Raw genomic sequence first — 21,016 nt, forward strand, 5'->3', positions numbered from 1 at the left:
CATTTATCAAATATATATAATACAAATATTTTCTTTCACTTTGTGGTTTGCCCAACATAAATTTTAATAACAAGAGGAATTGAAACAGCTTCTTTGTCCAGGTGAAGGGAAATGTTTCAATAAAATACTATGAAAATGCACATGTACTCAAATGTTGAAGTGGCAAATGTTGTCTTATATACAGTTTTACAGCAATTTTTTTTGAAGTGCGTATGTACTCATAAGGAGCCCTGGTGGCATAGTGGGTTACCCATTGGGCTGCTAACAACAAGGTCAGCAGTTTGAATCCACTAGCCGCTCCATGGGAGAAAGAGGAAGCTTTCTGCTCCCGTAAAGATTTGCAGCCTTGGAAGCCCTCTGTAGGATAGGGTTGCTGTGAATCGGAACTCATTTCATTTAATATGGTAGCGTAGTGGTTACGAATCGGGCTGCGAACCTTAAGGTCAGCGGTTCGAAACTACCAGCCGCTCCGCGGGAGAAAGATGAGGCTTTCTACTCCTGTAAAGATTTACACCCTTGGAAACCCTGTACAGGGTCACTATGGGTTGGAACCGACTCAAAGGCACTTAACAACAACAACAAGACATATTAAATGAAAACTACAAGGTGCTTCATTTGTACATACTTTTTAAATGTAAAATTCTAGAAGAATAACAAAGGGGCTTCAAAAAGTTCATGTAAAAATGGAATTAAAAGGTAATAGAATTTTTCAACCAACTTTTTGAAGCCTTCTTATACTTAATTGACTGCTATTCCTCATTGCCTCTGGAGGTGAGCTGCCTGTTTGGGAAGACAAGCTTGCTTCTGCCTGTGAACCTTTCCAAGCTACCTGAGGTTTTACTCTGTACCTGTTAGATAGGTAGCACTGGTGGCCCAATTGCTGGCAGTTCGAGCCCACTCCACAGCTCCTCAGTAGAAAGACCTGGCAATCTATATCTATAAAAATCCCAGTCTAGCAAACCTTGTGGGGAAGTTCCAATCTGTCGCATGGGGTCCCTGTGAGTTAAAATTAACTTGTCAGCAGTGTGTTAGATATTTTTCGTTTTAAAAAATATCATTAAAAATAAAGGTATACAATTGATATGAATAAAATGGGGTGTTTGGTAATCATATATACTTTTCCCCCCTGCAGCTTTCTAGATGAGACCACCTATGAAAGACTGGCAGAGGAGACGTTGTATTCCCTTGCAGAGTTTTTTGAAGACCTTGCAGACAAACCTTACACGTTTGAAGACTATGATGTCTCGTTTGGGGTACCTCTTGCCTTCTTTTCATTTTTCTTTCTCCTCCATAAGAATTTTGACTCACTAAAATACAGAAAAGGTGGTGCAGTGGGTTAAGCACCAGGTTGTTAACCAGAAAATCAGCAGGAGAAAGATCTGAGGTCTGCTTTGATAAAGATTCACAGCCCTGGAAACCCTCGGGAGGGAGCAGTTCTACTCTACCTTGTCGTTTGCTGTGAGTTGGGATCCATATGATGACAGTGGGTTTGGGTGTTCTTCAGGTAAATTAAAGATTTCCCTCCAGCAGAGTTAAGAAGCAAAGGGTCATGTTGTTGTTAGGTGCCATTGAATCAGCACCTACTCATAGCGCCCCTATGTACAGCAGAACGAAACACTGCCTGATCCTGGGCCAACCTCACTACTGTTGCCACTCTTGAGCCCATTGATGCTGCCACTTTGCCAGTCTGTCTCGCTGGGGGTCTTCCTCTTTTTCTCTGACCCTCCACCTTACCAAACATGATATCCTTTTCCAGCAACTGGTCCCTCCTGACAATATGTCCAAAGTATGAGAGACAAAGTTTGGCCCTCCTGACCTCTAAGGAGCACTCAGGCTGCACTTCTACCAACACAGATCTGTTGCTTCTTTTGGCAGCCCATGGTACTTTCGGTATTCTCCTCCAACACCATAACTGAAAGGCATCAGTTTTTCTGTGGTCTTCCTTATTTACTGTGCAGCTTTCACATGCATATGAGGTTATTGAAAATACTTGGCTTGGGTCAGGCGCACCTTAGTCCTCAAGCTGACATCTTTGCTCTTCAACACTTTAAAAAGGGCTTGTGCAGCAGATTTACCTAATGCAATATGTCGTTTGATTTCTTGACTTCTGCTTCCATGAGTGTTAATGGTTGGTCCAAAAAAAATGAAGTCTTTGCCACAAAGTCAGCAGCTCAAATCCACCAGCCACTCTGTGGAAGATAGAGGTTTTTGTGTGGTGCTGAAGGATGGATACTGGACTGCTAACTGCAAGGTTGGTAGTTCAGACCCACCAGCCACTTCTCAGAAACTCTATGCAGGGTTGCTATGAGTCGTAATCGACTCCACGGCACACAACAATTTTTTTTTTTTTTTTTTTTTTTTTGCAGACTTGGAAACCATATATGAGTCAGAATCGATTTGCTGGTAGTGGGTTTTGTTTTATGGGGAATGTGGCCTGGGCATTGGTGTTTTAAAACACCAGGTGAATCTAATGTGCACCTGGGGTGAGAACCTCCCTGGTGTGCTTGATAAAACCAGATGGAGCTCCTGCAAGCCAAGAAAATGGTGGTCTGTATCAACTGACCACAAGGTGGCAGGCTTGAGCAAGCAAGCATCCACCTTTGGACTTGGGCCTTAGACCAGCTCCTTTTTTTTCCCAGTGGGAGAGAACCCCCTGCTGAGGTTAATCCTCTTGACAGCAATGAATTCATACCAGGAAATGGCATCAAATGTACGTTTTGTATGAAATCATAGATTTATGTATGACAGTCAGACCAAGGTGATGTAAATGGCATTACGGATATTGTTTTTAGAGCCTGTATAGAGAAGGGACTCCGTCAAATGTAGCAGATATTGGAGAAGTTGCTAAGACTGGTTTTATGGACAGTGAAGGACTCGGTGGTAAAAATAGCGGCAGAGAAGCAGGAAAAAACTGGAATGCCTTCCAGGTAGATGAAATCGTTATTGTCCACTGCAAAAAAATGGAGTAGTGTTGGAGTGGAACTTTTTTGTTTTCTTTTTTTTTTTTTTTTTACTGTATTTATCATTAGCTGACTTTTGCAACTTAGTGACTTCATATAGGGGAAGAAGGACATGATTTTAATATATATCTGATTTTGACTTACCAGCACTTCTTTTGCAAAAGTACTTTTTTTTTTTTTTGGTACGTTTTTATTGTGAGGTTTACATGGAAGAATATCAGTTTTACATTCATCCTGTTGTGTTTCATTTCATTGCAATGATGACAATCGCCCCATGTATCATCAAATAACCACAACGTACACCCCCCCCAGCCACCAGCACACAGGCCCTCACCCTCCCTGAGCTCAGTGTCCCCACTGCTGTATCTGTCCACATCACCGTCTCTACATCCCTGGCATCTCTGCCTCTCTGGCTAGGGTCCCGCTCTCTGCTCTTCTCACCTGATGGTCCCAGGGACTTCCGCTCCTGGGCTGCAAAATCAGTCTCTCCCCTCCTTTTTTCAAAAAACATCTACCTCTGTATTTCCTACCCTCACAGTCAGTCCTGATGGCAGTTATTCACTACTGTACCATAAGAATCTTATCCCCATTTCCTTTCGCCAGCCTGGTCCCAACTTTTATTTTTAACTTGGCAAGGATGGAGTCCAGAATCATTACGGGCAGGCAGGTTCTCAGCATTGGAGGATTCAAAACTCTGGTGAGAGGATTTCTGATCATCATAGGGGAATGTCTGCTCATCCCATGTCTCTTTCCACTGGCTGTTAAAACACCAAAATGGATAGTTGAAGCCAGGGTAGAAAAGAAAACTACATCCTGCACACTCTGGCAGCGTATTTATCAGCCCATGCCCACTGACCTAAAAAAATATCATCTAGTAAAGTGAGGCCCACTAGTTCGCTGTCTAGCTACATGGGTCTCAAAGGGGGGAATGAGGCAGGCAGGCCTGTAGAAATAGGCGCTCAGGCTTATAGCTCATATGCCCCCAAGCCTCATAGCTCATTCCCGGAGCAAGATTCACATTCCAGGAAATAAGCAACAGACCACCTCAGCCTCATGTGATTATCCAGGCTAATCTCCTGTTCCTCATCTGCCTCTGGGAGGGAACAGAGCCTTGAGCCAATGTTCACCTGCTTCTGCTTCTGAAACTGCTTGCTTGTATGTTGGTACATCCTTCCTCACCATATGTTTGAACCAACCAATCCCAGGTAGCCCCGTGAAGCTGTTGGCCCCCCACTAACCAATCCCAAATGAACTCATATATGCACCCTCTGTTCCCTATAAAACGTCCTCACACAGGGAAGATGGGGCTCAGCCTTTGGATATGAATACACTGAGCCACGTGCTAGCACAATAAAGCCCTTCCTTTGTTTAAAAAAAAAAGTGTATTTTTAACAAAGTAACCACCAACTGGGTAAAAGTGTAATCAGGAAAGAATGGCTGATTCAGGGTCCCATTTTTCCAAGGCAACTACTTTCAAACATGTCAGATTTTAGTTTTCCTATTAACTAAGTATGTTAAGGCGCTCTGGTAGCATAGTGGTTACGAATCGGACTGTGAATCTTAAGGCCAGCAGTTTGAAACTACCAGCTGCTCCGCGGGAGAAAGATGAGGCATTCTGCTCCCGTAAAGATTTACAACCTCAGAAACCCTGTACAGGGTCGCTATGGGTCGGAACCTACTCGAAGGCACTTAACAACAACAAGAAGTATATTAGGTTATTCCTACTCTTTTTCTATAATTGTTGTTGTTGTTGTTATGTGCCGTGGAGTCAGTTCCGACTCAGCAACCCTGTACAGGGTTTCCGAGGCTGTAAATCTACGGGAACAGAAAGCCTCATCTTTCTCCCGCGGAACGGCTGGTAGTTTCGAACTGCTGACCTTGAGGTGCGCAGCCCGATTTGTAACCACTACACTACCAGAGCTCCTTTACCGTGCCCACCTCAATTCGGTTACAACTCATAGCTGCATGGGGTTTCGGAGGAGCAGCTGTTAGGTTTGAACTGCCAACCTTGTGGTTAGCAGTCCAGTGCTTATCCTATTGTACCACCCCATGTCTCTGTTTTCTATAATAACCCCCATATAGACATCATTCAGACTCACAGTGTGGTGCTGTAGGATAAGCACTGGACTGCTAACCACAAGGTTGGCAGTTCAAATTTACCAGCTGCTCTTCAGAAACCCCCTACAGGGTCACTATGAGTCAGAACCTTCTCGACGGCACGTAACTACAATAACAGCAGTTCATCCTTCAACTGCACAGATGATTAAATTTGGGGGCAGTGGTTTAAACGTGCTTCTGCAGATACTCCAGAGAGAACTTCTTGACAACTGTTGTAAATTGACCTCCAAATTGAAAATTCTGTGACAATTAAGAGATGGGAAGCGTCCTCTCCTAGTTGTTGTTTGGTGCCATTGAGTCAGTACCGGCTCATAGCGACCCATGCACAACAGAACGAAACACTGCCCGGTCCTGGGCCAACCTCACAATTGTTGCCATGCTTGAGCCCATTGATGCTGCCACTTTGCCAGTCCATCTCACTGAAGGTCTTCCTCTTTCTCTCTGACCCTCCATCTTACCAAACATGATATCCTTCTCCAGCAACTAGTCCTTCCTGACAGTATGTCTGAAGCATGATAGACAAAGTTTGGGAATAGGAGCTCTGGTAACGTAGTGGTTATGAATTGGGCTTCTTAACCTCAAGGTCACCAGTTCAAAACTACCAGCTGTTCTGTGGGAGAAAGGTGAAGCTTTCTGCTCCCGTAAAGATTTACAGCTTTGGAAACCCTGTACAGGGTTGTTAAGAGTCGGAACCGACTCCACGGCACACCACTACTACCTCTCCTAGTATCCTCTCCTAAAAAAGCAAAACCCATACCAGTTGCCCTTGAGTTGATCCCAACTCATGATTGGCTACCTTATGTGTATCAGAGTAGAACTGTGCCCCACATGGTTTTCAAGACTAGCTTTTTGGTAAGTACGTTGTCATCCCTTTCTTCTGAGGTGCCTGTGGGTGGAGCTGTCAACCTTTTGGTTAGTAGTTGAGCACTTAATGTTTGCACCACCAAGGACCTTACTTAAATCCTACCCTAATACTGGTCTCCACCTCCCGTCTGACAAGTTTGTCATGCTGTGGTGGGTACATGTTGCTGTGTTGCTAGATGCGATGCCACTGGCATGATCGGACTTCAAAATTTTTGTGAAAAAATTCAGTGGTCTTTTAATTCCATTTCCCCATAAAATTTTTGAAGTGCCCTTTTATTTCAAATACCACTCATGGTGGACAGGTTTCAGTGGAACCTGAAGAGTAGGAAGAAAGACCTGGCAGTCTGCTTCCAAAAATTAGCCACTGAAAACCTTATGGATAGTAACAGGACATTGTTCTGACTTGCTTGCCATGGACACGTTGTCAGGATGGATCAGGTGCAGGAGGGAGCCATGTTTAGTGAAGTAGAGGGTCAGTGTGCTTGAGGGTGCTGGCATAGAAGCCACAGTGATGGACTTGGGCATGCTGGTGATGGTGAGGATGATGCAGGGGTGGGTGACAATTCATTCTGCTGTACATCAGGTTGCTATGAGTTGTAGTCAGCTCAGTGACAGCTAACACCAGTGCTGGGCCTCCATCCATGGCTGTGAGGAGGGTGCCTGTTTTTTTTCCAGCCACATGCCTTGAATGCCATTCTCCTCACTAGGAAAAAATAGTTTCTAACAAATCGTTTGCTAATTAGAAAATCCTCTAGTGTAGACTTTGAAAACTAAGGCTTAGTGTAGTTGCCACTGTAGTTTGGACTTCTAAGTAATGCTAACTGTTCACCCTGTGATTTGCATTTCTGATTAGGGACCTTCAGACACTTACTTCTATATTTCACATGCCTTATAGACAAGAGCTCCTCCTCGGAAACCCTGTATAGGGTCGTTATGGGTCAGAACTGACTTGACGACACTCAACAACAACAACAATACACACCAGAATGGGCCTGCTACCTGAGCCTTGTTGGAGTCAGTCTTTCCCTGTGTTTAGGGTCCCACTGGAAGTACCTCCTCTGTGAAGTCTCCCAGATGTCCCAAGTGGAGACCCCCCTCCTTCCTCACCCAGCACTCAGCATGGCTGTGGGGAGCTCGTTCCCTGTGTTTTCAGTGTTTATAACAACTCAGCATCCCAGGTAGACTTGAGCTCCTTTGTGTTGGGAACACTGTCCATTCTTTGGACCCCCAATGCCTTGAGTACATGTTATTAGCTGCTGTTGAGTCAGTACCTCACCCCTTGCACAATGGCGCCACATGATTATGATCCATAGGTTTTCATTGGCTGATTTTTGAAGGTAGATCCCCAGGCCTTTTCTCCTAGTCCATCTTGGTCTGGAAGCTCTGCTGAAACCTGTCAGCATCATAGCAACACAGTAGCTTCCATTGACCGATGAGAGGTGGCTGCGTATACGGTACATTGGCTGCAGTCAAACTCAGGTCTCCTTCCTGGAAAACATAGAAGTCGACCACTGAGCTAGCTCTGCCCTGGTTGAGTGCACCCCCCAGGAAAATCCACTGCGGTCCAGTTGATTCGGACTCACAGTGACCCTATAGAATAGGGTAGAACTGCTCCGGAGGGTTTCTGAGACTAAATTGTTAACGGAAACATCTTTCTCTGGAAAAGTGGCTGGTGGGCTTGAAGTGCTGACCTGTCTGTGCCAACAGGGCTCCTTGCTGAGTACATTAAAAAGAGAAAAAGAAAACAAAAAAACAACCACTGCTATCCATTCAATTCTGAATCACAGAGACCTTATAGAACAGAGCAGAACTGCTCCTATCATGTTTCTCCTGTGATAAATATCTAACGTTGATATTAAGTGCCATCGAGTTGGTTCCAACTCATAGCAACCTTGTAGTTTTCAAGGAGCGGCTGGTGGGTTTGAACTGCCAACCTTGTGGGTAGCAGGCCAGTGCTTATCCTGCAGTGCCATAGCAGGACCATGAGTATATAACATGGTTAAGTGCTGTCAAGTCGGATCTGACTCATAGCAGGGAGCAGCTGATGAGTTAGAACTGCCGACCTTGTGGTTTACAGCCCAGTGCAATTATCCTGCAGCACCACACCAGGACTCCGGTATATATCATCGTTGTTACAGGGGCCTAACAGATGTGATCCACTCTGTCGGTGAAGTAAGGTCCCCATACTTTCATTGGTGCCACTCAGCATTTATAGGTTTTATCAATTTGCCAGTGATCAACTGGAAAAATGAAAGCAGGAATCCAGATAACACCCTAGAGAGTATTTGTTTTTCTGTTTTCTCACCATACCTATTGTATCAGCCCGCTCCCGGGGGTTAGGAAACAGGTGATGCTAGTGTCTGGGCCCGGGCCTGCTATGAATCAAATTGTGCCCCCGCCAAAAGATATGTTTCAGTCCTAACCTTTGCATTGGTGAATGTGACCTTATTGGGGGAAATAGGGTTTTTTCTTAATGTTGTTGTTAAGTGCCATTGAGTTGGTTCCATCCTATAGCGACCCTGTATAGGGTTTCTAAGGAGCAGCTGGTGAGCTTGAACCACCCACCTTGCGGTTCAAACCAACTTTGTAGTTTAGCGCATTAACCCACAGCGCCATGCCAAGACTCCTTGTTGTTGTTGTTGTTGTTGTTTCCAACCCATAGCGGCCCTGTATAGGGTTTCCGAGGAGCAGCAGGTGAGCTTGAACCGCCAACCTCGCAGTTCAAATAGCTTTGCAGTCTGGCACATTAACCCACAGCGCCACGCCAAGACTCCTTTTCTTAGTTTGTTGTTGTTGTTAAGTGCCGTCGAGTCAGTTCTGACCCATAGCGGCCCTGTAAAGGGTTTCCGAGGAGCAGCAGGTGAGCTTGAACCGCCAACCTTGCAGTTCAAATAGCTTTGCAGTCTGGCGCATTAACCCACAGCACCACACCAGGGCTCCTTTTCTTCGGAGTTGCTATTATTTAACATGCCATTTCATCTGTATTTCTCTTAACAAGCCAGTGACAACTATAATTGCTGATCTTGTCCCACGTACGTAATGGGCGTCCCTAAGTCTCATAGCTATAGCCAAAGTCTGTTTGATTGGTTAGTGCCTGTGTCTCTGGCTGCTAAATTTTGTCTCTCCTCCTTGCACTGAAATCTGTCCATACTCCCAAATTAGACTCACCATGCCCCTTAAGGAACAGTAATAATGAATGAAAAGCTCTCTTTAGCTGGTCTTCTTGCAATTGTTCCAAAAGCTTTAAGAACTCTTAGTGAACCAGAAGGGCAGCTAGTTTCCTTCCACTTGCCTTTCCTTGGAAGCAGCTTCCAGCACTAGGGGGAAAACATCCAACTTCACAGTGAGCGGCAGTGAGTGGGTGGATGGGAGAGTCAAACATTGAGATTTTCTGCCTTGTATAACGTAACCTTGCCCTTAACTTGGGTCATTGTTATTCCAGTGCCTGGGTATCATTCAGTCTTTGTGTGACCACTCATTCACTCATGCACAATGTAATTTTATATCCATCTAGTATTTTGCTGAAAGAAGAGATGTGCTAGACACTGAAGATAGCCAATTACCCACTTGCTCTAAGTTAATTCCTAAAGGGTTTTGAATAGGTTCATTCCTGTTCGACTCCTTGCTGAGAATTTTACTTTAGACCCCAGATATTTTGTTGTTGTTAGGTATCGTCAGTTGGTTCCAACTGATAGCAACACTGTGTACAACAGAACCACACACTGCCTGGTCCCTCCATTCTCTTAATCGTAGTTACATTTGGGCCCATTGTTTTTGCCACTCACTGGGGCATTGGGAAATTGTGTTCCCATCTCATTGGGGGTCATCCTCTTTTTTCACTGATCCTCCATTTAAAAGCATGATGTCCTTCTCCAGGGACTGGTCCCTCCTGGTAATGAGTCCAAAGCACAAGAGACAAACTCTCCATCCTAGGCTTCCAAGGAGCATTCTGGTTGCCCTTCTTCCAAGACAGATTTGTTTGTTCTTTTAGCAGCCCATGGTACCACTTTGGTTTCTATACATTTGCCTTTTCTTATATAAATGAGACCACATAAAATTTGTCATTTTGTGATTGACTTATTTAGCTCAGCACAGTGTCTTTAAGCTCCATCCATATTGTAGCAAGAGCCTTGATATGGCACTGTAGGGTAAGCACAGGACTGGTAACCTCAAGATCAGCAGTTCAAACCCACCAGCCTGTCTCAGACAAGCTATAAGGATTGCTATAAGTTGAACCCAATGGCATGTATCAAGACTTTGTTTCTCCTGTTGACTGAGTGGTGTAATCCATTGTATGTATGTGCTCCATTTTTGTTTAAGGAGCCCGAGTAACATAGTGGATTAGAAGCTGGGCTGCTAACTGTCAGCAGTTCAAATCTACCAGCCGATTCACAAGAAAAAGATGAGACTTTCTGATCCCATAAAGATTTATAGCCTTGGAAATCAGTACACAACCACCACCAGTACATTTTGTTTATCCATTCAGCTGGTGATGGGCATTTAAGTTGTTTCTACCTTTGGGCTATTGTGAATAGTGTTGTAGTGAACACTAGTGTAGAAGTCTCTCTTTGAGTCTCTGCTTTAAAATCTTTTGGTCATATACCTAGGAGTAGAATTGCTGTATCCTGTGACCTCTTAGAGGGAGTCCTAGTGTGGTGCTGTGGGTTAATGAGCCAGACTGCAAAGCCGTTTGAACTGCAAAGTCAGCGGTTCAAGCTCACTGGCTCCTCTTTGGAAACCCTATACAGGGTCGCTATGGGTTGGAACTGACTCAACAGCACTTAACAACAAAAACAACAGCGATGCCTTAGTGTGGCACTGTAGGATAAGCACTGGACAGCAAACCACATGGTTGGCAGGTCAAACCCACCAGCCAGTCCTCAGAAACTGTAGACAAGGGTGCTGTGAGTTGGAAGCTATTCGAAGACACTTAACAACAACATGTTAGTTCTATTTTTAGTTTCTTGAGAAACTGCCACACTGTTTTCTATAGCAGCTCTACCATTTTTCATTCTCACCCAGGGAATAAGGATAAGGGTTCTAATGTTTCCAATGGTCACCAACATTTATTGTTTTTGGTTGTTGGTTTTAAATCTTAGCCATCCTGTAGGAGTGAAATGGTATCTCATTCTGGTATGGATTTGTAGCTTTCTGATGACTGATAGATGCTGGACATTTTTCACGTGCTTGGTGGCCATTTGAATGTCTTCTCTGGTGAAATGTCTACTCAAGTCCTTTGTCCATCTTATGATTGAGTTATTTGTCTTTTTTTTTAAGTTGTCCAAGTTATATGTATATATATTGGTTATTAGACTCTTGTCAGATATATGGTTTCTGAAGATATTCTCCCAGTCAGTAGCTTGTTTTTTCACTTTTTTGGTAAAGCTTTTAGATAAATAAAAAGTTTTAATTTTATGAGGTCTCATTTATTTATCTTGTCTCTTGCTGTTTGTGCTTTTGTTTTTATATTAGAGAGTGCAATATTGAAAGCTAGGCCTGACAGTATTGCCTCTGCTTGTTCTGCTAAGAATTTTATGGTTTCAGTTTATACATTTAGGTATTTGTTTTGGGGTATGATGTGAGGCATGAATCCTGTTTTGTTTTTCTGCATGTGGAAATCCAGTTTTCTCAGCACCATTTATTGAAGAGTTTCTTTTTCTCTTGTCAGAAATAGGTTGACTCTAGTTGTGTGGGTTTATCTCTGGACTGTCAGTTTTATTTTGTTGTTCTGTGTGCATGTTGTTATACACCAGTGCCAGGTGGTTTTGATTGCTGTAGCAGTATAGTATATTTGTCTTCTCTTTCAATATTGCTTTAGCTTATTGAAAAAGAAGATAAATAAACTATATTTGTCTATAAGACTATATATGTGTGTGTGTGTGTATATGTGTGTATATATACACATATACACACACACATAGTCCTGATGTGGCGCTATGGGTTAATGCGCTAGACTGCAAAGCCGTTTGAACTGCAAGATTGGTGGTTCAAGCTCCACAGAAACCCTATACAGGGTCGCTATGGGTCAGAATTGACTTGACGGCACTTAACAACTATATATGTGTGTGTGTGTGTGTATATATATATTTTTTTTTTTTGTAAGACTAAATACATATATATGTATATATATACTATAAGACTAAATACATACACACACGCATATATTTATATTATATGGAATGGCAATATAGTTAAACATATATACAATATATGTTTAACTATATTGCCATTCCATATAAAGTTGAGGATTGTCTTTTCTGTATCTGCAAAGAAGGTTATTGGGATTTTGATTGGGATCTATTGATTACTTTGGGTAGTAGTGATATCTTAACATTAATAGTCTTCGAATCCATGAACATGGGACACCTTTTCATTTATTTGTCTTCCTTAATCTCTTTCATTAGAGTTTTATTGTTTTCACTGTATAGGTCCTTCATGTCTCTGGCTAGATTCAGTCTTCGGTATTTTCTTTTCTTAGATCTATTATAAATGGAAAGGAACCCTGGTGGTGCTGTAGGATAACCACAAGGTCAGCAGTTCAAACCCATCAGTTGCTCTAAGGGAGAAAGATGAAGCTTTTTGTTCCCGGAAACCCTATACAGGGTCACCATGAGTTGGAATCAACTTGATGTCAGTGGGGTTTGGTTTTTTGGTTTATTATCATTGGGATTGTTTCCCTAATTTCCCTTTTAGATTTCTCAGTGTTGGTGTATAGTAACCTAACTGATTTTTGTTAGTTGACCTTGTACCCTGCAATGTTGCTGAATTCCTCTTTCAGCTCTAGAAGTTTTCGTGTAGATTCTTTAGGGTTTTCTCTGTATAGGATCTCACCACTCATCTGTCAGTTTATTGCACTGTGGTGGCTTGCTGTGATGTTCAGAGCCTTGCCACTGGTATTTTAAATACCAGCAGGGTCATCCATGGTGGACAGGTTTCAGAGGAATTTCTAGACTAAGGTAGACTAGGAAGAAGGAGAGATGACTACTTCTGAATATTTAGCCACTGCAAACCTTATGAATAGCAGCAGATACAGTTACAGAAGCTGATACAGTTCTAGAAGCTGAAGCCACTATGAATAGCAGCAGATATAGTTACAGAAGTTGATACAGTTCTAGAAACTGATACAGTTCTAGAAGCTGAAGCCACTATGAACAGCAGCAGAACATTGTCAGGTATAATGCTGGAAGATGAGCCTCTCGGTTGGAAGGCATGGGGGAAAATACAACTGGGGAAATGCTGTCTCTTCAAAGTACAGTTGACCATAATGGCGTGAAGGGAGCAAAGCTTTCAGGACCTTCATTTGCTGATTTGGCACAGCTCAAAATGAGGAGAAATAGCTGCAAACAGCCTCCATTAGTAATCAGAACAAGGAATGTATGCAGTGTGAATCTAGGAAAATTAGAAGTTGTCAAAAATGAAATGGACCGGTATTGGCCATTTTGAATTGGACAACATATGGTTTACTGTGCTGGAATGTCAAATTGAAGAGGAATGGTGTCACATTCATCATCAAAAAGAACCTTTCAAGATCTATCATGAAGTTCAATGGTGTCTGTGATAGAATAATATCCATAAGATAGACCACTTAATACCACTATTACTCAAATTTATGCACTAACCACTGAAGGCAAAGATGATGAAATTGAAGAATTCTACCAGCTTCTTCAGTCTGAAATTGATCAATCATGCAATCAAGATGTATTGATAATTTACTGGTTATTGGAATGTGAAAGTCAGAAGCAAAGAGGAAGGATTGTTACTTGGAAAATATGCCTAGTGATAGAAATGATGCTAGAAATCACATGATAAAATTTTGCCAGACCAATGACTTACTCATTGCAAATATCTTATTTTAAAACAACATAACAGGTAACTATACAAATGGACCTCACCAGATGGAATACACAGGTATCAAATTGACTACATCAGTGGGAAGAAATGGAGAAGCTTAATATCATCAGTCAAAACAAGGTCAGGGGCAGAGTGTGAAATAGACCATCATTGTTTATATGCAAAGTTCAGGCTGAAGTAAATTAAAACAAATCCACAAGAGTCAAAATATGACCTTAAACATATCCCACCTAAGTTTAGACATCATCTCAAGAACAGACTTGATGCATTAGACACAAGTGACAGAAGATTAGAAGAGTTATGGGATGATATTAAGAATATTATATAGGAAGGAAACAAGAGACCATTAAGAAGAAAAGAAAGAGAGAGGCGGGAGGTAAGGGACACCTGTGGAAAAGGAACGAACGCATATTGGAATCATCTGGTGACCTAGCCCTCGTGCAGATCAGTCTGACCCTGATGGATAGTTGAAACCTCTCTTTGTATTTATTGGAGCTGGAGGTATGGGAGCAGCACTGTATGTCATGCGTCTGGCATTGTTTAATCCAGATGTTAGTTGGGACAGAAAGAATAACCCAGAACCATGGAACAAACTGGGCCCCAATGAGCAATACAAGTTCTACTCAGTGAATGTGGATTACAAGCAAATTTAAGAAAGAAGACCCTGACTTGTAAATGAATTGTTTTCCCTTAAAGCTGGTTAGAATGAAGGTCTTCCAGAAGCCATCCACACAATTTCCCACTTAACCAGGATATCTTTCTTCCCTAAATGCACGGAATCATGTTGATGTATCATGTTGGGATTTACACTGAATAATAAATATCTGAAACTTGATATGTGTCTTTATTTAATGCTGAAATAAATAAAGAACTATGAACTTTATAGTTAGGGTATAGGTAATAAGCTCTTTGAACTGAAAGAAAAAAGAAGAAAAGAAAGAGAGAAAAGACCAAAATGGATGTCAAAAGAGACTCTGAAACTTGTTCTCCAGAGTAGAGAAGCTAAAGCCCATGGAATACATGAGGAGGTAAAAGAATTGCACAGAAAATGTCAAAGGGCAGCATGAGAAGACAAAGTATTATTATGACATGTGCAAAGACCTGGAGTTAGAAAATCAAAAGGGAAGAACACGCTCAGCATTTCTCAAGTTGAAAGAACTGAGGAACAAATTCAGACCTCAACATGTAATATTAAAGGATTCTATGGGCAAATATTGAAAGATGCAGAAAGCAAAAGAAGATGGAAAGAATATACATAGTCATGGTACCAAAGAGAAATGGTTGATGCACAACCATTTCAACAGGTAGCACATGATCAAGAACTGATGGTACTGTAGGAAGAAGTCCAAGGTACACTGAAGGCTTTGGCAAAAAACAAGGATCCAGGAATTGATGGAATACAAATTGAAATGTTTCAACAAACTGATGCAGCACGGAGGTGCTCACTCATCTATGCCAAGAAATTTGGAAGGCAGCTACCTGGCCAAACAATTGGAAGAAATCCTTATTTGTGCCCATTCCAAAGAGAAATGACCCAACAGAATGTGGATATCATTGGACAATATCATTAATATAGCATGCACATAAAATTTTGCTGAAAATAATGAAAAAATGGTTGCAGTAGTACAGTGACAGGGAGCTGCCAGAAATTCAATTTGGATTCAGAAGAGGACGTGGAACTAGGGATAACATTGCTAATGTCCGATGGATCTTGAAAGCAGAGAATAACAGAAAGATGTCTACCTGTGCTTTGATTAATTATGCAAAGACTTTTGACTTTGTTGATCATGAAAAACTTTGAATAACAATGCAAAGAGTTCCAGAATATTTAATTGTGCTCATGAGGAACCTGTACATGGACCAAGAGGCAGTTGTTAAAATAGAACACGGGGATACTGAATGGTTTAAAATAAGGAAAGGTGTCACCAGGGTTTTCTTCTTTCACCTTGCTTTTTCAGTCTATATGCTGAGCAAATAATCTGAGAAACTGGATAATTTGAAGAAGAATGGAGTATCAGGATTGGAGGAAGACTCATTAACATCCTGTGATATACGGATGATACAACCTTGCTTGCTGGAAGCAAAGAGGATTTAAAATACTGATTAAAAAAATACTAATGAAGATCAAAGACTACAGCCTTCAGTATGGATTGCATACTCAATGTAAAGAAAACAGAAATCCTCACAACTGAATCAATAAGTAATATCATGGTAGATGGAGAAAAGATTGAAGTTGTCAAAGACTTCATGTTGCTTGGATTCATAATCAACACTTAAGAAAACAGCAGTAAGGAAATCAAAGAGTGTATTGCATTAGGCAAATCTGCTGCAAAAAACCTCTTTAAGGTGTTCAAGAGCAAAGATATCACCTTGAGGACTAAGGTGCACCTGACCCAAATCATGGTATTTTCAGTCACCTCATATGCGTGTTAAAGTTGGACAATGAATAAGAAAGAGTGTAGAAGAATTGATGCATTTGAATTATGGTGTTGGAGAAGAATATTAAAATGGACTGTCAAAAAAACAAACCAGTCTATGTTGGAAGAAGTGCAGCCAGAATGCTTCTTGGAAGCCAGGATGGCAAAACTTCATCTCCATACTTCAATGTGTTATCAGGAGGGACCAGTCCCTGGAGAAGAATATCATGTTAGGTAAAATGGACAATCAGCAAAATTAAGGAAGCCTCCCAATGAGATGGGTTGACACAACAGCAGCAGCATTGGGCTTAAATGTAACAACAGACTGTGAGGCACAGGACTGGGCAGTGTTTCATTCTGTTGTACAGAGTTTCTTTGAGTTGAAACTGACTTAACAGCATCTAACAACAATAAATATATAGGAGCATACCATATGTGAGTTGAGATCATTTTACTTCTTTTCCAATTGGGACACCTTTTCTTTTTCTTGTATAATTATGCTAGCTAGGAGTTTTAGTATAATATTGAATAGAATTGGTGAGAGTGGGCATCCTTGTCTTGTTTCCTATTACAAGGAGAAAACTCAGTCTTTCTCCATTAAGTATCATGCTGGCTTTCAACTTTTTATGTATGCCTTGAATTCGACTTTTTATGTATGCCTTGAATTATATTTAGGGATTTCTCTTCTTTCCCAGTCTTCTTTAGTGTTTTAATCAAGACAGCATTTTGGATTTTGTTAAGAAGTTTTTTCTGTATCCATAGATGTGATCAGTGTGGTGTTGAACTTCAAGCTCTGTTTGAATCTAAAGGTTCAAACTCACCAACCTCTCCTTGGAAACCCTATGCAGGGTTGCTATGAGTCAGAACCAACTAGACAGCACTTTAGCAGCAACAACAATAGAGGTGATCATGTGCTTCTCTTCCTTTGTTCTAGTGATATGGTGTATTACAATGATTAGTTTTCTTACGTTGATCTATTCCTGAATTCCTGGAATAGATTCTGCCTGGTCATGGTGTGTGACTCTTTTGATATGCTGTTAGGTTCTGTTTACTTGTATTTTATTGAGGATTTTTGCATCTATATTTATAAGAAATATTGGCCTATAGTGTTCCTTTATTGTGACTTCTTTGTCTGGTTTGACAAAGATTAAGCTTGCTTCCAAGATTGAATTAGGGAGTGTTCCTTCCTACTCTTATCTTTTGGAAATGTTTAGAAGGTATCAGTGTCAATTCCCCTCTAAATGTTTGGTAGAATTCCCTCCCCAGTGAAGCAGAGAATAACAAGTGAAGAGATGAAATCAGGTTTTTTGATCACTGATTTAATCTCTTTATTTGTTATGGGTCTTTTGAGACTTTCTATTTCCTCTTGAGTCAGTTTGGTAGGTTGTGCATTTCTGAGAATTTGTTCATTTCATCTATGTTATTTAGTTTGCTGCTATATAATTGTTCATAATATTCTGTCCTATTTCTTTTTTTTTTCCAATTAGATCAGTTGTAATATCACTTCTTTCATTTTTTATTTGGTCTTTTACATGTTTGTCAGTCTAGCTAAAGGTTTGTCAGTTCTGTTGATCTTTTCAAAGAACAACTTTGGGTTTTATTCTCTATTTTCAATTTTATTTATTTATGATTTGATCTTTGTTGTTTCCTTGCTCCTGGTAGATTTTGGCTTAGTTTGCTCTTCTCTTTCTAGTTCCTGAAGTTCTTGCATTAGGATGCTCCATAGGGTTTTCAATGGCTATTTTTCAGAAGTAGATTGATGGCCCTTTTTCTAAGGTACCTCTGAATGGACTTGAACCTCCCACCTGCCAGCAGCTAAGCACCAAAGAGAACTTGTAGCACAGAGTACCTTCTTGTGCAGTCTTTGAAGAAGGTTAGACACTTTCTGTCATAAGGAAACAGGCGAGGTGTGACTTACCCCAGACCCACAGCTAGTTAGTAATGAAACAGGTCTTCTGCCCTTTTTTGCTGTATCATGTACTTCTCAACACAGTGAAGACATTTAAAGGCTATAAATAGGTCAAGTTAGAAACAATTCTATGTTGATTCCCTGAACCTGATGTCTGATATCATGTCTGGCATCATGAGGACCAGGAGACAATGGGGGTGGGGGGTGGGGTGACTGCTAATGGAGGTAAGTTTCTTAAGGAACCAAACCCACTGCCATGGAGTCTCTTCTGACTCAGTGACCCTGTAGAACAGAGGAAAACTGTTCCTCAGGGTTTCTGAGACTGAATCTTTATGGAACCAGACAGCAGCATCTTTCTCCTGCAGGACAGCTTGTGGGTTTGAACCGCCAACTTGGGGTTAGCAACCATGTACTTTAACACAACACCATTATGGCTCCTTGGGTGCCTTGCAATGAAAATATTCTGGAATTATCTGTTAACTGGAATCCCTAAATGATCTGGAAATATCTGGTGGTGAAGGAGCTCTGGTAGCATAGTGGGTTACACGTTGTGTTATTAACTACAAAGTCAGCAGTTTGAATCTACCAGCCGCTCTACAGGAGACAGATGAAGCTTTCTGCACCTGAACCACATCACTGAGTCAAAACCAACTGGATGTAAAACCACCACCATCACTGTCTGGTGGTGGGTACATACATTGTGAATATATTACAAACTACCAAATTGTGCAAGTAAAACATGTTTTTTAGATACTGAAATGCTGTCTATTCAGTGCCGACTCATAAGTGACCCTATATGACAGGGTAGAGTTGCCCCTTAAGGTTTCCTAAGCTGCAATCTTTACACAGTAGATAACCAGGTCTTTTCTCCTACTGAGACACTTAAGGTCTAAACCACCAACCTGAAATTTCAGTTAGCAGCTGAGCGCTTGATCATTGCATCACCAGGACTTCATCATAAAGATTGTTATTGTTGTTGTTTAGTGCCGTGGAGTCAACTCTGACTCGTAGAGACCCTGTATAGAGTTTCGGAGGAGCTGTAAATCTGTACAGGTCAGCTGGTGAGCTTGAACCGCCAACCTTGTGGTTCAAACCAACATTGCAGTAAAGTGCATTAACCTGCAGCACCTCACTAGATTAGAGCCTAGAAATACCCTATGGGACAGTTCCACTCTGTCACATGGGGTCATCATGATTAGGAATCCATAGCACCTAACAACAACATTTGTGAAAGTGTGTTATAAAGCACTTTGGTTAGACAGGGGCTCCAGAAGGCAAGACAAAAGGCACCATCTATCCCTGTGAGTTACATGCAGGACTGGCAGCCGCCAAAGACAGCCTCCTCAGCAATTCATTCAAAAGCAGCTTAGCTGTGTGGCTGTTCCTGTAATATTCTGCACATTCTAAAGAGAGCATTGGGCCTTGGCAGTCAAGAGTTCCTTTGTCAAAAGCTGTTTTCAGATTTAAATGAGTGTTTTGGGGGAAAGATCAACCTACTCTCTGGAGGCATTCAGGACTTCTGTAGTGGAAGGCAATGCTGGAGGGGAGTGTTTGAGAAGCTTGAGAGATGGTGGGAAGGATCAGGACATAAAAAACCTTCTAGTTTGGGGCTTCTGCCTTCTGCTAACAGAGCTTACATTATTGTTCTTATATGACAGTCAAAGCTGGTGGTTTGGTCCCTCCTTCCATCTCTCCCTCCTTCTTTCCATACCTTCCTTCTATTGAACTTGTCATATTCAGTGTTTCTGTCTCAAATGGGCTTATGTGGTGTCTGCATTTTTTCAGCGTTCTTTATGATGTGAAGTCATTAAGGGCAACATGCTAACAGTTAGGATATAAATCCTCTCATTTGCCACTGTGAGACCCTAACTAGTTACTTACACTCCGAGCTTCTGTTTCCTCATCTCAAAGGAGAATGATAGTCTCTCCTGCCAGCCTCACTGGGAATGAGAGAAAGAATGAACTATGGACTATAAGTCCTAGTATGATTAATCATATTCTGATTCTTAGAGCACTAATCTTTATGGAGGATCTCCTCTATCTAAACAATAAAGACATTTATGATATACATTGGAGTCCTGGTGTGGCACTGTAGTATAAACACAGGACCGAAAGCTTGGTGAACTAGCCAGTCACTCCTCGGAAACCCTATACTAGGTTGCTATGGGTTGTTGAAACCAACTCGATGGCACTTAACAAAAACAGTGGTATATACATTAAGGAGGACTGGTGTGCTATAGGATAAGCACTAGACTGTTAATCTAAAGGTTGGCAGTTCAAACCCACCAGCTACTCCTTGGAAACCCTACAAGGTCATTATGAGTTGGAACCGACTTGATGGCACCAAGTAACAACAATGGTATACGTTAGGAGCCCTGGTGGTATAGTGGATTAAACCGCCATGGTCAATGTTTCAAACACACCAGCCACTACAAGGGGCTATCTCTGCTCCTGTAAAGATTTACCGTATAGGACTGTTCCTACTGTGTCCTATAGGGTTGCTATGAGTTGGAACAGAATGACAGTGGGTTTGGTTTTTCAATATGGTTTACATTGTATGGAGTCCTGGTGTGGCGCTGCAAGATAATATAATGCACTGGAACGCAAGGTCACTTTGAGACGCAAGGTTGGCATTTCAAACCCACCAGCCGCTCCCTTGGAAACCCTATACAGGGTTGCTATGAGTTGGAACCAACTCGACGGCACTTAACAGAGCATCATACATTGTATATATGGGAAGCATTGAGATAAAATGTAAGGCAGTTATGACATATATATGGGAAGCATTGAGATATAAGAGAATGTAAGGCAGTTATGACATATATATGGGAAGCACTGAGATATAAGAGAGTGTAAGGCAGTTATGACATATATATGGGAAGCATTGAGATATAAGA

At 41.6% G+C, this 21,016-nt stretch overlaps 1 protein-coding gene across 1 annotated transcript in view; it reads left to right on the forward strand.

Moving 5' to 3' along the window:
* Positions 1 to 21,016, forward strand: part of LOC102836628 (frataxin, mitochondrial-like) — a 41,411-nt gene that overhangs the window by 14,877 nt on the left and 5,518 nt on the right. The window contains 1 exon segment of the mRNA XM_006834999.1: positions 1,133 to 1,253. Within this exon segment, the coding sequence (XP_006835062.1) occupies positions 1,133 to 1,253 (121 nt within the window).

This window comes from Chrysochloris asiatica, unplaced genomic scaffold, assembly GCF_000296735.1.
Source record: "Chrysochloris asiatica unplaced genomic scaffold, ChrAsi1.0 scaffold00014, whole genome shotgun sequence".
Classification (NCBI taxonomy): Eukaryota; Metazoa; Chordata; class Mammalia; order Afrosoricida; family Chrysochloridae; genus Chrysochloris; species Chrysochloris asiatica.